Here is a 22,065-nt window from a genome sequence, read left to right as displayed (position 1 = left end):
TCACAATTTTTTTAGATTTAAAAACTTTGAAATGGGTCAATTTGACCCGCAACATAACAGGAGGGTTAAGGACGTTACTGAATTCACATAAATAAGTATCCACGCTTTAGTAAGTGACTTCATAAAGTTATTACATTTTTGGAGGATTTTCACAGTTTTGATAATGGATGGATCCATGTTTACCATGCACAGTTATGGATAGCAGTAATATATGTATAGAATGTGTATAGATTGTATGTATATGTCTATTTTTCATTTTTTATATTCAGTTTTTTTATATCTATGTGTCTGTATCTTGAGCTGCGGTGACAATTATATTTCCTGACTGCAGGATAAATAAAGTCTGATCTTATCTTATGATGAAATGACCTCCATCAGACATTTGTCAACATAAGAGACTCCTCCTCCACCCCTGCCCTGGTCAACCAAGGTGTTCCATAAGGATCTGTGCTTGGACGCCTCCTCTTCACTTTTTCCATGCTCCCCCTCAGATCATCCACCATCATGACCTCATCTTTCACTCCTACGCCGATGACAGTCAGCTCTACATAAGCACCAAACACTTGACCACAAAATAATCACATACAAATCCCTCCATTCCCTCGCCCCCCCAGTACCTAGCTGACCTCCTCCACCGATATACCCCATCCTGGAGGCTGTCTGCTCTCTATCCCCTCCAGGATCCATTACAGGACTGCATTAGCTTCAGCTAGCTGTACCTAATAAACTGGACACTAAAAGTCTAGTCCACCTCCTTCCTTTGAACTGGTTTGAGAGTGACCTTCAGTCACAGTGCGCCTCCTGCTGGACTCTCAGTGATGTTGTTTCTGGTTTGTCCTACAGCTGTTGTTGTAGAAAATCTTTAAAGAACCTACCTTTATAGAACAACAAATTTGGAAAAATAAATTCTAATTACAGAAATTAGTGGTTTGGATTGCTGTCTTAGAACAAGGAGAAACAGTGCGCCGACAGATATCGGTTTGGACGGAGAGAGACTCTGCGTTTCTACGTTTTCGATTCCGGGTCAAAGGAGCAATCAGATATCGGAATGGGTCTGTGAAGAGGTGTTCTTCTAGGCTTTCGATCTCGGGTCTGATTAGGGTCTCACTTAACAAGTCGGCGGCCAGAGGTCCCAGTGGACTGCAGAGAGTTTTCGACTGGGGGGCTGGCGAGGTGATCTGAGCCGCAGACGTTCTTTTATGGGGGACTGTTCAGCCGCGGGCTGATCTGAGTCATCGACCGAAAGACGTGCTGTGGGGTCGCCTGGCTGTTTTTCGATTTATTGAAGAGTTTTGCCTGGTTTTTGGGATAAACCAGATGGTTTTGACGGCCGAGTGTAATTCTGCAGAAGTCCTGCCCGGACACAAAGTTGTGATTTTGTAATGCAGCCGTAAGAGATTGCTGTAAAATTCAGAGAGATGTGTTTGTGTTGTGATAAGTAACCAAAACGAGAGAACCGTGGTCGCCACTCCCAGAGCTCAGGCGAGACAGACTCACGGATCTTTTGTGCTTTTGTCTAGACGAGTTTAATGTATACGTGGAGGTCTTCCACTAGTCAAAGAGGACGACACCAGCTGCGGGACATTATACTGTAAATACACGGGAAACGTATCTTCAGTGGTGGTCGGAATCTGCGCATTGGTTGCGCCAAATAAAGTAATTCCTCTCTGAATGGTAAAGGGCAATAAGTAATCGATATGCTATTAATATATAACTGTTAGAATCAATTGACACTGTCAACGACACGACTGACTTGTACCCTGTATATATAAAACATTCTAAGGACATATAAAACATCACATATAAAACATTCTAACCCATTCACTCATATCATGTTAAATGCTCCATATGTAATTAAATGTTAATTGCCTGCTGCTGGTTTAACAAGTATTTTCTAGTGTTTGTATTAATGTAATTTGTGCTGGCAAATTGTCTTGTGAATTCTGTAAAGACTATCATAAGTAAAAATATCACTTTAAACTGGCAGGAGAGAATCAGGTGCAGAGCCAGTAGAATAAAGGAAACGACACACAAACTCCACAGCTCCGAAAACGCACACACCAAAGCTCCCTCACATATAAAGGGCAATGCGTAATTGATATGTAATTAATATGGATAAATGTTAGAAGTACATAAGTACAGACCTCACAATCAAATTAGATGATTGACACAGATGAATTGGACAAGAGGTCAGAAGGGTGTAATTCCATGGTACACTCAAGAAATCCAACATGTTTAAGAAAAGAAAAGTCTAAATACCAAAGTGAACAAATCCCAGACTGACTCATACTAAGGAACCTGACTGACTGACTGACTGACTGACTGACTGACTGACGTTATATTTTTACTTAAAAGTGTTATATTTTAATTTTTCTGTTTCTGTTATGAAGTTCAATATGTTTTTATATATGTGATTTGAACAGGCACATTGTGTTACAAGATAATATGTAAATACTTGTTTATGTGTAAATACATGTTGTACATACATGCTGAGCTAAAGTTAATAAGGGGTTAAATGCTCTAAGCAGGGAACAGGAAGGGACACACCAACTCTGACCACACTGACAGAGCGCACACACATACACACACATACACTGGAAGCACACGCACACACCTCCAGGAAACACACACACACACAATACAACGGCATTCACAGAGAGCACACACACATTCCCCCCGCCCCTACAACTCCGTCAACTCTGATACAATGTTACCTTTCTTTTTTCCCCAAGAAAGAAAGTTATTAGCTAGAGGTTTTTGGAATTAAATGAGCAGATAGGCCTATAATAAGAATTTTAAACAACTCCTAGAACTGTTTGGATTAATTTTAGACTATAAAGTGATTGAAAACTTTTGTTTAATTAGAAATGACATTTCACAATACCAAAGATGATTTTACTCATGACATGTTAATGATTCTGATGTCCCAACTCCACAGTTCTGGAGACTGTGGAAGGGGGGAGTTTGGAAATTATGAAAAGCTTGATGCTTTGCCGCTTGCTTTCTTGCAACTAACAGAGCATGATATAATAATGCTAACCACCTATGCCAAAACAAAACGATTTCTTGCTCCCTATAAAAGACCTTCGCTTGAGCAGTCGCAAGCTGAGATAACATGAAGCAACTAACAGCGAGCCAGAGATCAACCAGTCTACAGGAAGACGGTGAGAGACAGCGATCAGGAGCCAACAGCAGTCCAGGAGGAAGAAACACCAGCTGGTGTCATGTGAAGGACAACAGACACAAGGACAGTATGCTTCAATATAGACAATACTGGAAAATGACTGTGATGCACGATAAGAATGAAAACATTTTGTTGTTGATGTTGCCAAGGCAACTGGGACAGCCTATGGAGAAGCTGAAGGGCCCTAACGAGGCTTCATGTGATCCAGGAGGCTCTTAGCAGAGAGGCAGCAAGCTGCAGGAGGACCACACCCAAATCACAAAAGATGAGTACGATGCAACACACACACACCAACCCAGACAGTGCTGACCCACACCAACATTCACACTTCATACAGACAAGAACACGTCACAGCAACACTATAGATAAAGCACATAGAACATTCTCATTTCAAACAGTCAGGAACATGTTAAATAGGTTTATGTCCCAGGAAGAGACAGAGCTATTTAGGAGGCCACACAGACTTCAAGTTACACAAAGTTAACCTGCTCACCTCACAAGCTGACACACCAACATGTTCTAGTAGATTATAAAACACATATTGAATGTTTGCAAATGCTGGATTTCTGAATGCTGAAGGATGTGATATGACTGTAAACTGTAAAATGACTTTGGTTTATTATCATAGTTCTCACATGTCAAATGACTCTACCCCACATAAATATACTAGTATGGTTTGAAAATCACATTACAATAAATCAAAGTTGCCAGGATTTGAATATGATCAGCCCAGTTAATTCTGCACTGACAGGATGTGTAGGAATAACACAGTGAACACTGAGCTCTCAGGAGCTGGAGGTGGTGTATGAAGGAGGAAGAGACTCTCAACATTAGAGGAATGTGTGGAAAGCTTTGGAGAAACAACCACTCACATCAAATGCTAAAATGTCCTTAAACCTGCAGCTATCCCCACTACGTTAAAGGCTCAGGATGAGTCCAGGGCCGGTCTGAAGTCCAGACTTGTCTTGATCATAAATGATAAAAATGTTAACTGGTAACTGTCACATAAGTGAAATCCTGAAGGTGATGAGGGAGCAGCTGCATGTTACCATGGTAGGACAGAACAGACAGGTGTTTAGTATGTAGTTAGCTGTAGTTTGAGAAATATTATTATTGTACATTCATTTACATTTTACATAGCAGAATGCTGGTAGGGGGAGTCTGTCAGGGGATTGGGTGAACCAAATTTTAGAGTAATGAGGAGCCGTTTTGGCTAAGGCATTAATCAGTCTAATTCTGGTTTCCTTTGACATGTTGCATCGTATCCATGCTGAAGAGATGGAGTCAGAGACAAACAGACCTGTTTCTACCGCCTGCCTACATGATGACAGAGACATTTCAGACTATATGGCAGAGTGTGAAGGGTTTTAAAAACATGGCAAATGGACAATCCAGGAAAAAGGTAATGGAACATTTAGCAGCGTCACAATGAAGGAACTTGGACTGAGCAGAGGACATGGAGGGACGCCTGAAGGAACGGAAGTGCACCACACAAACGGTTTTGTTTTTTTGTTTTGTTTACAGGATACTACCGTATATTAACTTTAAATATATTGTAACACAGTTACACAGTAATGTTCAGCAGTACACATTTTATAGATCTAATATCCTCCATAGTTATGTGACTTGTTTTGTCAATAATACTCAATTAATTTGACTTGTGTTGTGTCTTAAATGTAACATTGTAGTGGTTTGGTAATCCTGTTCAGTGATGTGGTGACATGTATCAGTGTATGGCCACCAGGCGGGTGGGACCGCAGTTTGACTTTCCTCATAAACATGACAGCCTGTATGAGGTTTTCACGAACTGTACACTGAGCCACATCGTACAAACAGAACATACAGAAGTATTTATCAATGTTTATAATGCACTTGGGTATCTCATAATAATTAATCAAGGTATTAGGTGAAGGTTTGCTCATAACCATTAGAAAGTGTCTTACTTTGTTGATGTGTTGTACATTTTATTGAAAATGTATATGTAGATACTAGTATATCAAACTCCTATTTGTCCACAAAGCAATTTATTGCAGGAAAGTCCCCACACCCAAAAGGAAAAAAACTCACTAGCCAAACCTGCCTGATGTTTCCTGTTTAATTTTTAAATCTCCTTAGAAGTCCCATGTTTATATAGAAACACACATCTTTCAAATTAACTTCTGTAGATGTTGCTAATGGATGTCTCCATTAAAGGGGGGGTATGTCGTAGAATTAATTTGAAGATGTATTAAAATATCTGACATATAGCAGTTTAAATATGCATCAAATATGTTTTGACAAACACACAGTCACAGTCAACAGTCACAGTCTCTTTACAGGAAACGTCTGCTTGATTGAGATATGAACAGCTCGGATTTGGGAAATCCCAAGTGTGCTCTTATATTAAGTGTTCTTCATAACAGGAAATTACAGGGCGTTGACCCTTAGTAACACAGAAACAATGACACACGAACCTGCAAAGTAAAAAGAGAGAAACTGGGTCTTGTCTCTCAGAGTTGTTCTGAACCTTGGATGTGTGGTCATCTGTTTTTTACTATCTGCCAATTAAATCCCGCACAAGGCTGTGATTCGAATTCATCTGGTCGTCAAGTGTTTTTCTTTAAAGATTTTCTACAACACTGTCTGCCAGCAGATCACCACCGGAAGAGAAAAACTACCTGTCTGATCAATGTCCTTATCCACAAATGTCTTTCACAACTATTTTGCCTTCACATTTCTGCTAGTATGATAGAATCTCTTACTGTGATAACTGTAATTTATGACTATGCTATGCATAATAGCATTCCTGGATGATGATCCGAACCACTGCCTGAGAGTGACCTAAAGGGACAAACAACTCCTTTATAAACTTGTGAGTTTTATATCATTTCAATCACGTCATAGTGAACTTTTATATTTTCTTCACTCTCTAGTCTCTCCGTGTTTAATTACTACCGCTGCTATTTATCTTAAACTATAAAAAGTGTAAATGCCATAAAAGGTAAATTACATTACATTGCAATTATAATACAACTAATAATGAAATAATATTTTTTTACAGTATCATTCAGTTGCTTAATGGTCTTCAATGTTAAATTACAGTAAATTGTATGTAAAAATGTGACATTGCTGAATGTAAAATGAAGACAAACTTTCTGTCTCCCTGGATCAAGCTGCATTTATTGCCCCTGTGTTTGTTTGTTTTTGTTGTTTTTGTTTGTTTTGTTTTGTTTTGTTTTGTTTAGTTTTAGTCTCTTTTTACCTTTGTCAATTCTGTATTTTATTGCACTTTTTGCACTTTTATGTGAAGCACTTTGGTGCGGCTCAGCCGTCTGTAAATGTGCTATATAAATAAATTTGACTTTGACTTTGACTTTGACTGTGTGGTAACATTATTGGTCAGAAAAACTTTTGGCAAGACTGAGGTCTAACGGGTTATAAAACCTGGAGACGGAGATCTCCCTTCTTCAGCGGGGACACACAGTCCCTTCTCCTCAGAGGACAGGGCCTGCAGCCAAACGGCCGCCCCCCTGCAACACACACACACACACACACACACACACACACACACACACACACACGGAGAGGAATTCAAAGTTGGCACATGGTCCTTTCTTCAGTCCCCCACGCCTCAAAACATGACAAGACAGAACAAAGACCTCCCTCTCACCACTAAATTCCTGTTATGCTTCTATGTCTGGAAGCCAGGGAACCATTTTTAATAACTCAAAGCCATTACGCCTTTGTTCAGCGACACACGCACACACGCAGAAATACAAAAATCCTGAGCAGAGCTCTGAAGCAGGGAAGGCGAGCTCAGTAGTGACTGTCCACAGCTTAGAAACGAGCCAGCAGAGTAACCCGGTTGTACACTGAGCTCCTCAGGAAACTCCAGAGACGGCCAGCGAGTAATCCTCCTCAGAGAAGCCGGAGCAGCAGACACCAGCACAGGATCGGCGAAAATCCAACCTGGAAACACACAGGCTGGAATCAGAGTCGGGGACAAAAGGCAGGCATGTTTACCAGGTCAGAGACAAGAAGACGGAGTCAGGAACAGATGAGATCGGAATCGGGAAATCAAGCTGATGAAGATGGCTGGAAAGTTCTGCATGGTACAAAGACAATCTGGCCTCTAGTGCTGGGCTGGTGAGGCTTAAAGCCTGATGAGCTCTGCAGGTGCAGCAGATCTCCTCTGATGAGAAACCCATCGGGATAGAAATTAAAGTGTTTCACAGACTGGACGGACGAGGGGAAGATTAAGGGACACCTTATGGGCTCTGCACCAGAGCCCATGACACACAACATCAGCAGTGTTGGAGAGTCTGCACCCAGCTGGGTCATTGTCACAGGTGATGAAGGCAAAGATACGCTAAACCACTACAAAGATATGCAAACAACTAAACAACCATAAAGATTCATAGAACAACTACAAAGATACCCAAGACTTCAAAGTTGCAAAACCACAACAGAACGACAAAGACAAGCAAAAAGCAGACATCATTAAAGGGTTAGTCCTATTCATGTTGTCATTATTCACCTCCCCATACACAAATCAATTAAATGAAATCAGAATGATTTGAAATTAAAATTAAACTGTGTGTAATCCCAAAGTCAGACAGGATCTCTGTTCCACTTGAGCCTCGGCACATGAACTACAGCGTCAGAGAATACTTGATATTCAAGACCTATTATTCACCTTGTTGTGTTAATTTATTAAACATACAAATACAAAAAACACATATTTCCTGCTAACTGCTCTGCAGAAAGAACCACCACATTTCCCCACAAAGAGGAAGGAGGTGGGCTTTAGTTGGTGCCACTTGTAAACGCTCATGTGCTGATCTCAGATGACCAAGTTAAAACATGGGGGAAGCATCTTCACTGTGTCTGCTGGGTGAGTACGGATCTATTTCATAAAACAGCAAATATATTCAGATGAGCTCAGACAGGAGATCATTAACGTTTTTTGTTAGGGACTCCTGGGATCTTTAAAACATTGTATGTGTCTTTAATTATTAATGATAATTTAACATCAATGCACTGTTTTCCTCTGCACGATGACCAGAGCTTTTTTCTCTTTTGACGTCTTGTAGCATGTGAAACCTTACAGTAAGCAGAGTTTCATTTCTTTTCACTTCTCATCTCATTGCTGATCTGCACAACAAACCAAGGTTAGTGAAGAAATGATAGTTTAGTGTTTCGGACAGTATTTGAGGAGTTTATAAAAACAATAAAACAGACTGCATGAAAATTTGAACAGGGCCTCATGGTATGATGGAAAAACTAGGTTTTACATACATACATACATACATTTAATACTGGAGGACAGGTAATGAGTTAGTTGCTATAGTAGCAGGAGGATTATGGAGCAAAAATATAAATTGATACATCAATGAATAAAGTATTTACAAATTAGACACATGTAGCCAGCTCCCAGGGTCCAGCTGTTCAGAGGTAATCTGAACAGCTGGACCACATCTGGAAGAAAACAAACAAAGATTAATCCATCGTCCTTAAGGACTTATCCACACTCGGGTCACTGGAGCCGATCCCAGCTGACATTGGGTGAGAGGCGGATACACCCTGGACAGGCCTCCAGACTATCACAGGGCTGACACATAGAGACAGACAACCACACTCTCATACACACCTACAGGCATTTTAGAGTCAAGTAAGTAAGCATAAGTTGCATGTTTTTGGACTGTGGACTTTCTTACTTTCTCACTACCAGTTGTTCTTCCCAGAGCTGATAGCCGACATTTTTCTGTGTATTGGGGTTATCCTGCTTTGGTTATCTTGAAAACCAGGTAATCCAATCCGACTTTGCTTTGAAAAAAAGGCTCAAAATGGACAGATGTATTGGCTGATTCTGGAGGAACACTTGTGTGATTAACATACCACTTTCAGGGTTAAATTTGAAAACAGTTTGAAAAAAGTTTCTGTCATCTCACTGGAATACAGTCGAGGCTCAGCAGTGAACACTGACAGAAAGAAGAAAGAATATGATGAATCTTTCTGACTCCTCCCTGCAGCCTCTCTGACTGTGAGTCCCAGCAGCTCTCAGATGTTTAAAGGACAGTCTGTCTCTCTGAGCTGTGAGGAGGACGACAGCTCTGCTGGATGGACTCTGAGGAGGAACACAACCAAAGACAACAGGACTCAGTGTGGAGCTGGTTGGGGACGACCAGCTGGTTCCTCCTGTAACATTGACTACATATCTCCATGGTACAGTGGAGTTTACTGGTGTGAGTCCAGAGAGGGAGCAACCAGTAACACCATCAACATCACTGTCACTGGTAAGATCAGACTGTGGACTCAGTGTTGATGAAGCTGTGTGTAAACGGATGAAATGCTGCAGTTTGTCTCTGTGTTCAGATGGTCCAGTGATCCTGCAGAGTCCTGTCCTCCCTGTGATGGAGGGACATGATGTCACTCTGCGCTGTAAAACAAAGACGTCCTCCAACCTCCCAGCTGGTTTCTATAAAGATGGCTCCTTCATCAGGACTGAGCCTGAAGGTCACATGACCATCCACCATGTTTCCAGGTCTGATGAAGGTCTCTACAAGTGTCACATCAGCAGTGTTGGAGAGTCTGAACCCAGCTGGGTCACTGTCACAGGTGAGGAGGGCAAAGATACACACAACTGCTACAAAGATACACAAAGTTACTGAAAAGATACACAAACTACATAGAACTACCACAAAGATACAAAACCACAAAGATACACAAAACTACTACAAATATACATAAAACTACAGCAAAGATATGCACAACTACCACAAAGATACACAAAACTACCCCAAAAGATACATACAACGGCTACAAAGATACACACAACTACTACCTAGATACACAAAACTACTATAAAGATACACAAAATAACTACATAGATACAGAAAACAACTATGAATATACTAAAATAACTAGAAAGATACCTAATCATCTACAAAGGTACACAAACAACGAAACAATTACAAAAGTACTCAAAACATCTACTAAGATACACAAAACTAAAACAAAGAAACACAAAATACAAAGACAAGCAAAACGACTACAAGACACACAAAAACTATTAAAATACATAGAACAACTACAAAGACACACAATTACTACAACGATACACAAAACTACTACAAAGATACACAAAAAAGCACAAAGATATGCAAAACAGCTATAAAGATACATAAAACTTCTACCACAAGATGCAAAAGAGGTGTTAAATGATAAAAACCAATCTGACTTCATGAAGAGTAAAATGAATGTGTGGTTTGTTGGAAAACCTAAAAAAATAAATACAAAAAGAGGAACAAACCACAAAGGAGCAACTTCAGTTTCTAAGTTTAATCAAATTTTTTATTACACATTATCCACTTACTTATATTTATGCTTTCTAATTTTTTTATTGTTCATTTTTTAGATAAAGCCTCAACTACAGCTGCTCCTACATCTACCTCTCCATCTACAGCTGCTCCTACACCCACCCCTCCATCTACAGCCCCCCCTCCCTCTGGTCTTACCCCTCTGGACTATATTGTCCTTTGGTCTGTTGTTTCACCCTCTTGCGTTCTGGTTCCATTGTTTCTACTGGTTCTACTCATAAGACGACACATCAAACGGAAACATAAAGGTTTGACAAAAAAAATTAAAGACAAATTATGCTGAAGTTCATATAAAATACATTTCCCTGTGATATTTACACTTCCAGTAACATTTCAAGGTGCTGTGTTCAAATAAATACATTTTCTTTATTAAATTACAAACTTTTATGAGGATTCCCATGAGGTCATGTTGTTCAGGTCCATTTAGTGACTCTGGAGCTGTTTATTGTATAACATGATCCTCAGCAGATGAAGTTCAAATCTAACTTTATCTTTTGTGATTAAAATCAACATTTCCAGCTGCTGAGGTGGAAGCTGGACATGATGACGCATACAGTGACGACCAAACATCACGTGACCTGCAACAGCCAATCAGACGGAACAGAGGTAATGATGCATTTGTTGCTTTTCAGGGATTTTTATATCATTGTGAGGACCGATGTTAGTTTTAGACCTTTAGAGGACATTTTTCGAAAAAGAGCACTTTTATTAAAATGAGGAGATTTCACGAAGGTTTTTATATAAAGTTAATCACGCTGTAGCATGGTCTATTTTTGCATTGCATTTGCTTTGCATGTCAAAGTGTTTTTTGCACCGTGTGGTTAACAGAAACTAACAGCTCTGTGGTCGTCCAGTTTCCTCTTTCTGATGAAAACACTTGAGCTGAACACAGACCTGCACCTCACTCTTATTAAAACAGAGACACAGTATGATTCACATCTCTATAATCAGTACGGAAAATAATCTAAAAATACAAAACCACCATTCGATTAAATTTTCAATCACAACTTTACATTTTTTCAGCACAGAATGCCAACATCAGACCATCAACTCCTGATCCGTCAATGTCAACAGATTGTTGGTTTTATGCCCTCTCCACTTATATACATGTTCAAATTCTTCTTCTTTATAAAGCTACAGAGCAGCAAGTGTGATGACCGCCACATTATTAAATGTAAAGCACAAAACTACAAAAATACACAGAACAACTACAAAGACACAACAACTAGAGCCATGCAAAACAACTACAAAGACAGTTGTGTTGTGTCTCTATTGATTTATAACCCTAAATTGTGACAACCTTAATAAATAAGATTAGAGACGACTGGACTTTTCTTCTGCTGGCAGCTGAATCACGACAGGAGGTTAATATTGAGTTTTAGCAAGTTTCTTTTCACCCTAATAACTTTGAAACAGAGCAACAGGTCAACAGACTGCACCTGTTCCTCTGCTCCCTACCTGTATGTGTGTGTGTGTGTGTGTGGCCCAGTGTAGCTCAGTGAAACACAGAAAGAAACTAAATGACTCAAACTGAGCTGCAAAACGTGTCCTTCAGTTTAAATAAAGGAATTCATTTTTGCAGATTCTGTTATTATACAGCAGTGGAAAAAAATAATTAATATCAGTAATATCTGCAGTAGGATCTCAGGTAATCTGCATACTTGTTGTATATCATGCAGGAATGTAAATGCATGTGTTTTATTTCCCAGAGAGGGAACCAGCTGCAGTCTACTCAGCTGTCAGAGGACAGGAGGACGTCAGTTATGGACAAATAGTCTTCAAAGACGTCAAATCCAACAGGAAGAGAGGTACAGCTGCTTTTTTTTGTCTCCACTGTGGATCAAAACCAGAAATACCTGCACCAGGTTCAGAACCAGAACCTTTGGTTATAGCATGAGCTCTGCAAGTTTTATCGTCTGCTCTGTGTTTTTGTACATGACAGTTTAACAACAACAATAACAACAATAACAACATACTGTACAACTGATAACAAAGTAATTGTGACATTGTCTAACACAGAATGAAATTATTTGCTAATCCTCTGTGAAAAATTGGTACGAAAGTTTACGTTACTAACCAAAAATAAGCTGAAAAATTGTATTATTTCTGTTGAAGTCATGTCACCACTAATACATAAGCTGAATGACTACTGGACTTCCCGGCAGGAGGTTATTGGTGATGTTTATTTTCACACTAATAACTTTGAAACAGAGCAACAAGTCAACAGACTGCACCTGTTCCTCCGCACCTTACTTGTGTGTGTGTTTGCAAAGCCCCGCCCTCAGTGAAACATTGTGAGAGACTAAATTACTCACTGAGCTGCAACACATGTCCTTCAGTTTAAATAAAGAGATTCATTTTTGAGGATCCTGTTCGTTTACAGCAGAGGTGCAACGGGTCACAAAACTCACGGATCGGATCACATCTTTGCTTCTGTTTATTTGGTGAAATTTAATAATCAAAACTCAAACGAACTCAAGATGCCCATCCAATGTTTAAATTAAGTTTTTAAGTTTATAAAATGAATTAAAGTGCAGTAAAAACACGGACAGTAAATACAAAAATAGGCAGGTTACATCATTTTAAAATACATTAAAAAAGAAAGAAAGCAAAGGTGAACTTATATTCTAATCAGACAGATCAGGATGTCTGCTGTGGAGAACTCTACAGCAGGGCAGCATCTGGCCATCATGGCACTGTGACGTATTTACACGCGTTGGCAGACATGTTGTTGTAGCTAACAGGGAAGCCAAAGTGTTTCCATATATGGAATTTAAATGATGCCGGAGGCTTCAACAGAGCTCCTCCTCCACTCGTCTCGATTCAACAGACAACTAAAACAGCAGAATCGCTCTTTTCTCTGTATTTTCACCCCAAATCTGCATTGAGATTTGCAGATTAATTACTTTAAAAAGTAACAGCGGCAGGAAAACTGTACATTTTTGCAATTGACAATGTATCACAAATAATCGTTGACCCGTTGCACAATTATTCTACAGCAGAATAAATACACCCGATAAGTGTGTTGTATGTGTGACTTGCTGGCATGTTAATACTGCGGTCAGCAAAGTGTTAGAATGGAAATGTCGCACCTCTGTGTGAAGCTGCAGCCTGTGATGTGCAGCGATAAGTGATCTGCTTTCCATTACGTAGCGTTCTAAACCTACAAGAGAATAAGTGCAGCAGCACCTTCTTCAATAATCTGCATACTTGTTGTATATTATGCAGGAATGTTAATGCATGTGTTTTATTTCCCAGAGAGGGAACCAGATGCAGTCTACTCAGCTGTCAGAGGACAGGAGGACATCAGTTATGGACAAATAGTCTTCAAAGACGTCAAATCCAACAGGAAGAGAGGTACAGCTGCTTTGTCTGTCTCCATCCTGGATCAAAACCAGAAATATCTGCACCAGGTTCAGAACCAGAATCTTTGGTTATAGCATGAGCTCTGCAAGTTAAATCGTCTGCTCTGTGTTTTTGTACATGACAGTTTAACAACAACAATAACAATAACAACATACTGTACAACTGATTACAAAGTAATTGTGACATTGTCTAACACAGAATGCAATAATTTACTAATCCTTTGTGAAAAATTGGTACGAAAGTTTACGTTACTAAACAAAAATAAGCTGAAAAATGTTATTATTTCTGTTGAAATCATGTCACCACTAATACATAAGCTGAATGATTACTGGACTTCCCGGCAGGAGGTTATTGGTGATGTTTATTTTCACACTAATAACTTTGAAACAGAGCAACAAGTCAACAGACTGCACCTGTTCCTCCGCACCTTACTTGTGTGTGTGTTTGCAAAGCCCCGCCCTCAGTGAAACATAGTGAGAGACTAAATGACTCACTGAGCTGCAGCACATGTCCTTCACTTTTAATAAAGAGATTCATTTGTGAGGATCCTGTTCGTTTACAGTAGGGGTGCAACGGGCCACAAAACTCATGGATCGGATCACATCTTTGCTTCTGTTTATTTGGTGAAATTAAACAAACAAAACTCAACTGAACTCAAGTAGTCTAGTCGTAATCCCCAAAGGCCCAATAGTAAACCCAGAAATGTTGAGTACCCTAAAGTTTCATTGCAGAAATGTCATCTATAGGCCTAATGGATGGAATTTAACTTGGTTGCTAAAAGTTGCACTTTGGGCAATTTGCATAATTAGCATAATAAACCAATAAAGTAAAGACACCACAGGTGAATAGGGTAAAAAATAATAATAATAGATATCACCATGAAACTTTCTCAGTTGATTACTTATGTTAAGAGGAGAAAAAAATGTATTGCATATTTTTTGTATTTTAATGTTTACATATGCAAATGAGGCCATACCTCATCAAATATGCACTCATTTGCATAAAGACAAAATCAGATCGTTTGATAAAGTCATGCTCAAAATATTTTTTCCAACAGTAAACATGTATACTTGGGGGTCTGAGTTGAGTCTGAGTTGGTGAAAACCTTTGTGGAACCTGGTCAGGAGGCAGTGTTGACCTATGGATGGACGGATTAAGAAATGAAGTGCCCCATGCAAAATAACTATATACAGCATGCACACACACATATGAACTATATACAAGAACTATATACTATATGCAAAATAACTATATACAGCATGCACACACACATATGAACTATATACAAGAACTATATACTATATGCAAAATAACTATATACAGCATGCACACACACACAAACCCACAAGAACTATATACAATATGCAAAATAACTATATCCAGCATGCACAAGTACACAAATGCACAATAACTATATACAAGAATTATATACTACATGCAAAATAACTATATCCAGCATGCACACATACACAAATGCACAATAACTATATACAGCAAAAAACAGACCTTTATACAGCATGCACACAGACACACACACACACACACACACACACACACACACACACATATAATGTAAAATAACTATATACAGTATGCAAACGCACACACACATATATTTAACAACAACCACACAATCCCAGTCAATATCCTTCACCATCTTCATCATTTCTTTCCTCATTCCCTTCAGTCTCATCATCTTCTTGGTCTTTATTTGTATGTATTGTGAATGGGTTGCAGCAGCGGACCTCAGCCCTTCACACTTGCAGTAGTCAGTGCAACTGAGACTTGCAGCATGGCAGCTGCAGTTTCCTTTGCTGCAGGTCTTCAATGTGCTGCAGCTACAGCTGATGACATCAGGTAGATTTACTGGAGCCACTGCCTGGATGGCAGGAACGGCCATGACAGCCCCTTCATTAGCAACCTCCCACCCAAACTTTGTGATGTCTCTGGCCTCTGCAGGAGGCTCTCTGACCTGCAGCCTTCCACAACATGACCTGAAGATGAGCACGCAGTATGTGCAGCATCAGGTTGGCATCAGTTGGAGGAAACTTTTTCAGTTTAGGAGGCTTTTTGCTGCGACTGTAGATCAGGTAGTGAGGGATATTCATCCACTTGGCCTTCTTCTGCCCATACAGTGCGACAAAGAACTCCGTCCCAGTATCTTTTAGGTCACTATGAGTGGCATCAGATTCCCCAAGCACTGTATTGAGACCAGGAATGGTATTTCCTAGGAGTAAAGCCTCCTAAACTGAAACCCATTCACAATACATACAAATAAAGAGCAGGAAGATGATGAGACTGAAGGGAATGAGGAAAGAAATGATGAAGATGGTGAAGGCTATTGACTGAGATTGTGTGGTTGTTGTTAAATATATGTGTGTGTGCATTTGCATACTATATATAGTTATTTTACAGTATGCGTGAGCGCATGCTGTTTGCAGTTCTTGTATATAGCTATTGTATGTGTCTGTGTGCATGCTGTATAAAGTTCTGTCTTTTGCTCTATGTAGTTCTTGTGGGTTTGTGTGTATGTGCATGCTGTATATAGTTATTTTGCATGTAGTATATAATTCTTGTATATAGTTATTGTGCATTTGTGTACGTGTGCATGCTGGATATAGTTATTTTGCATATTGTATATAGTTCTTGTATATAGTTCTTGTGTGTGTGTGTGTGTGTGTGTGTGTGTGTGCATGCTATATATAGTTATTTTGCATGTTGTATATAATTCTTGTATATAGTTATTGTGCATTTGTGTATGTGTGCATGCTGTTATATAGTTATTTTGCATGTAGTATCTAGTCCTTGTATACAGTTCTTGTGGGTTTGTGTGTGTGCGCATGCTGTATATAGTTATTTTGCATATAGTATATAGTTCTTGTATATAGTTCATATGTGTGTGTGCATGCTGTATATAGTTATTTTGCATGGGACACTTCATTTCTTAATCCGTCCGTCCATAGGTCAACACTGCCTCCTGACCAGGTTCCACAAAGGTTTTCACCAACTCAGACTCAACTCAGACCCCCAAGTATACATGTTTACTCTTGGAAAAAATATTTTGAGTATGACTTTATCAAACGATCTGATTTTGTCTGTATGCAAATGAGCGCATATTTGATGAGGTATGGCCTCATTTGCATATGTAAACATTAAAATACAAAAAAACATGCAATACATTTTTTTCTCCTCTTAACATAAGTAATCAACTGAGAAAGTTTCATGGTGATATCTATTATTATTATTTTTTACCCTATTCACCTGTGGTGTCTTTATTTTATTGTCTTATTATGCTAATTATGCAAATTGCCCAAAGTGCAACTTTTAGCAACCAAGTTAAATTCCATCCATTAGGCCTATAGATGACATTTCTGCAATAAAACTTTAGGGTACTCAACATTTCTGGGTTCAAGAAATTACGACTAGACTAAAGATGCCCATCCAATGTTTAAAAATTAAAGTTTATTAAAAAAAAATTAAAGAGTAATAAAACATGGATAGTAAATACAAAAATATCCAATTTACATCATTTTAAAATACAGTAAAAAAAAAAGAAAGAAAGAAAGCAAAGGTGAACTTATATTCTAATCAGACAGATCAGGATGTCTGCTGTGGAGAACTCTACAGCAGCGCAGCATCTGGCCATCATGGCACTGTGACGTATTTACACGCGTTGGCAGACATGTTGTTGTAGCTAACAGGGAAGCCAAAGTGTTTCCATATATGGAATTTAAATGATGCACTCGTTTGGATTCAACATTCAACTAAAACAGCAGAATCGCTCTTTTCTCTGTATTTTCACCCCAAATCTGCATTGAGATTTACAGATTAATTACTTTAAAAAGTAACAGCGGCAGGAAAACTGTACATTTTTGCAATTGACAATGTATCACAAATAATCGTTGACCCGTTGCACAATTATTCTACAGTAGAATAAATACACCCGATAAGTGTGTTGTATGTGTGACTTGCTGGCGTGTTAATACTGCGGTCAGCAAAGTGTTAGAATGGAAATGTCGCACCTCTGTGTGAAGCTGCAGCCTGTGATGTGCAGCGATAAGTGATCTGCTTTCCATTACGTAGCGTTCTAAACCTACAAGAGAATAAGTGCAGCAGCACCTTCTTCAATAATCTGCATACTTGTTGTATATCATGCAGGAATGTAAATGCATGTGTTTTATTTCCCAGAGAGGGAACCAGCTGCAGTCTACTCAGCTGTCAGAGGACAGGAGGACGTCAGTTATGGACAAATAGTCTTCAAAGACGTCAAATCCAACAGGAAGAGAGGTACAGCTGCTTTGTCTGTCTCCATCATGGATCAAAACCAGAAATATCTGCACCAGGTTCAGAATAAACAATATTCCTGCCTTTCTAAGATGTTCTGAGTCAGATGAGGTGATTAAAGACAGAATACACACGATGCATGTGATGTCATTGAGAGTGACATCCGTTAACAAGAATTTAAACAAACAGGGACATAAAACGTGTCCAAAAATAAAGTGTTTGCACTAACCAGATCCTGTTAAAAACATTCAATTCTGCTCCTCAGAGACACTGTGAAAACATGATTGATTCTGCTGAGACCAACGGTCACGTGACAAATATTCACTGAAAATCTGTTTACACAGAGCAGAGAGGAGAGGACAGGAGAGACTGTTTACACAGAGCAGAGAGGAGAGGACAGGAGAGGCTGTTTACACAGAGCAGAGAGGAGAGGACAGGAGAGGCTGTTTACACAGAGCAGAGAGGAGAGGACAGGAGAGACTGGAAACAGAACAAAATTTCAATATGTACAATATGTGGAGAAAACTGGTTTTGGTCATTTACATCGTTTTTTTGTATTTTTTGTCATGTTGTGTCTTCTTTTGGTAATTTCATCTTCTTTGTTTGGATTTTGTGTCTTTTTTGGTAATTTTGTGACTATTTTTGGTAATTTTGTGTCTTTCTTGGTAATTTTATGTCGTCTTTTGGTAATTATTCATCTTTTTTGTCATTTTCTTTTTTGTCATTTTATTCAGTTTGACTGAATATCTGTTTACACAGAGCAGAGAGGAGAGGACAGGAGGGGCTAGAAACATGACTTGAAATACTTAAATATGTACAATTTGTGGAGAAAACTGGTTTTACTACATTCAGGACACTTGTGGGCACTTAGAAAAGAGCTGCAGGACTTATCGGTTTTATATAGATTTTATATATTGCAGTAAACAAGATGTTATTTAAAAAAAACAAAGAATATAAACGTGCATTCAACCTTAAAGTAATGTTTGAGCTGAAATCCACAACTGACTGAATATAAACTGACCTTTAACACATTAGACTTTACTTTAAAACCACAGCAGAAACTTCCTCCTGTTGTTTCCACTGAACTGCGGTCTGACGCTGGTGAGGTTTCTCTGCAGTGTCGAGCAGAACGTGACGTGTTTCTCAGTTTTGTGTCCTGTGGCCAAAGATGTTAATCAGCCCTGGGGCCATCCAGTTTCCTGTTTTCTGTTTTTAGAGAAATGCCCTCTGCTGTTAATCTGCCTTGCTTTGTTCACATGCAACACATTAATAATCCCTCAGCATCACTCTTCTCCTTCACATGTTGCAGTAAATAAACTGCACAGCACCTACCAGCTGTAGCACCTGTTGTAATGTTGGTCCTGTGCATCTGATTTCTCAGAGAGTGAACCGGCTGCAGTTTATTCAGCGGTGAGAAGAACAGAAGAAGTCAGTTACGGACAGATAGTCATCAGACCCAACAGGACCAGAGGTACAGTCAGCCCTGGAAGAATATTCAGATCCTTTACTGCAGTAAAAGTACTAATACCACACTGTGAAACTACTCCACTGCAGAAAAAGTCCTGCAGTCAAAACTTACTGAAGTAAAAGTACAAAAGTATCAAAATGTACTTAAAGTATCAAAAGTAAAAGTACTCTTAATGCAGAATGGACCCACTCAGACTGTTTTATATATTCTAAATATATTATTGTATCATTATTATTGATGAATTTACATAAGCAGCATTTTAATTTGACTCGACCTGAGTGCAGCTTTTGATAGTATGTGTCACACCACCCTCCTCAGGGGAGCAGTGATAAACACCTTCAATCATCCTGATCACAGCTCTTCATTCTGGGGTCTTAAAACATATTTCAACGTATTAAATGATGTTGTATGTGCTCCGAACAGGGAAACTGGCTCTTTTCTTCTGCTGGAGGTCACTGATCTTTACCTTTCTGTGTTTGTGTTCAGGGTTTCCAGAGGAGCCGGAGGTGGTCTACTCCTCGCTGACGTCCACCTGCACAGCTGCTCACCACTGAACCCAACAACACGCTTTATTTGTTTTATATTAAATATATAAATCTATAAGTCCTGCAGCTCTGTGGAATCAGAACAACTCAAACATGTCTTTGTGCAGAATAACACAGTTAGAATGACAGAAATCAGAAAAAAAGTTTAATTTCTTTGATATATTATTATTTTTTAACTTCAACAAAATAGAATTTATTAAAAAAAAACTCTTCCGAGTGACCTCAAGTGTCATGAATGTTGGAAAACATTTTTTTAACTGTATTGAATTATCTGAGGAGCAGAATTTAATGTTTTTAACAGGATCTGGTTAGTGCAAACGCTTTGCACAGGCAGAATAAAGAGACTCTGACACAAATAGCAACATTTTAACATTTTGGTCACTTTTGTCAGATATGATCTGTTCAAGGACCGTGGGAAAGTTCAGACTCTGACGATAATGTCTGTTTTTACAGTTTCTCTGTGGATGTTTGCAGCTTTCTTAAAGAAAACAATCCTGCAGCTCATATTTAGATCAGTGTTACAGTTAATAACTAACTTTCCTGTTAATTATAATGTATTTATGTGTCTGTGCAGGATGAATAGAGAGTGATGTCGCTGGTTGTTTCCTCGTGTGGTTCTGTGGGTTTTTACTCGTCTGGCAGCTGAACATTTTCTTCTGGTTTGTTGTGGCTCACCGCTCAAAACAAACACACCGCAGACTGCAGACAGCTTTATATCAATGTACAGTTAATTGTGTGGATTTTTACAAGATATAAGCTCAAAACCGATAATGTAATTTTTTTTTTAATGACCCACACTGTAAAAGAAACTCCTTCTCGTGTCTCTGGTCCTTTTTTTTTTGCAAAAAAAAAAAAGGATATAGTTTTTCTTGTTTTTTTCCTCCATTAAGTGAAAATGCTTTAGTTTTTTTTGCAAAACTACCTTTCTTGCAAATATTCATGATAATATTGAAAAATATTGAAAATATGAAATATTATTAAATGTGTAAATTAATATAATGGGACATTATAGATTTTTTTACAATATTATTTAAAAGCTTAATGATCTCTAATGTTGAATTACAGTTTAAATTTAAACTGTATAAAAAATACAAAAAACTGAATGTTAAATCGAGGAAACTTTGTTTTTACAGTAAAACTTGAAATTTAATGCTCAAAAAAATATAAAAAGAAATTGATTAAAAAAAAAGTTAACATTTCCTGTCAGATTAAAGTAAAAAAACTTTAGTTATTCTACAGATTTATATTTTTGAATACAGATATTTGCTGTTTATTATCTGTATCTGTAAAATAACTCACGGCTGTTATTTTGTGCAGATATTGTAAAAAATATACATTTTTCAGTTTTTTCTTTTAATGTATTTATCCGGTTTTTTTTTTACAAATAAAAAATATATATAAAATGATATTTATTTACAGATTGAGATTTTAATCGTTTCATCTGCAGCTGCTTTGAATATTATAGAACATTAATTATGTTTAAAATACACATAAACACAGGTTCCTCACCTGAGCTGGAGGATCCACCATGAGCACGTCAGCCACAGCACGAGGCACCTGTTGATGACGTCACTGATGCGCGCGAGGACAAGGCCCGTCCCCCGCCGACTCTCATTGGCTGAACCGTGAATTGAGGTTCATCCAATCAGAGCGAAGAGAGTTTTTTAAAGGATCAGTCCACTTGAGGAAAGTTAATTTATTAGGATACATATAAATGATTGTTGTTTGTGCACATTTAAAATAATCCGACATTAATCAGTCCAAAGAAAGAGAGAATTCAAAGACAGAAAGTGTTCAGATAAATAAAGAGTAACCAGTGAACACCAAACTGATGTTATGATATTAGATGAGATTTATTCT

At 38.5% G+C, this 22,065-nt stretch overlaps 1 protein-coding gene across 1 annotated transcript; it reads left to right on the top strand.

Moving 5' to 3' along the window:
• The first annotated feature begins 9,212 nt into the window (after positions 1-9,212).
• Positions 9,213-20,280, top strand: LOC131989855 (leukocyte immunoglobulin-like receptor subfamily B member 5). The gene is made up of 7 exons (XM_059355201.1): positions 9,213-9,459; positions 9,539-9,781; positions 10,581-10,790; positions 11,062-11,148; positions 12,252-12,350; positions 19,574-19,663; positions 20,147-20,280. Exons 1-7 carry the CDS (start codon positions 9,228-9,230, stop codon positions 20,212-20,214), a joined length of 1,029 nt encoding a protein of 342 aa, XP_059211184.1. The 5' UTR covers positions 9,213-9,227; the 3' UTR covers positions 20,215-20,280.
• Positions 20,281-22,065: the final 1,785 nt, after the last annotated feature.

The sequence above is a fragment of the Centropristis striata genome, chromosome 17, assembly GCF_030273125.1.
Source record: "Centropristis striata isolate RG_2023a ecotype Rhode Island chromosome 17, C.striata_1.0, whole genome shotgun sequence".
Lineage (NCBI taxonomy): Eukaryota > Metazoa > Chordata > Actinopteri > Perciformes > Serranidae > Centropristis > Centropristis striata.
Note: the sequence above shows the minus strand (reverse complement) of the source record. Positions and strands in the feature narration are given on the sequence as shown.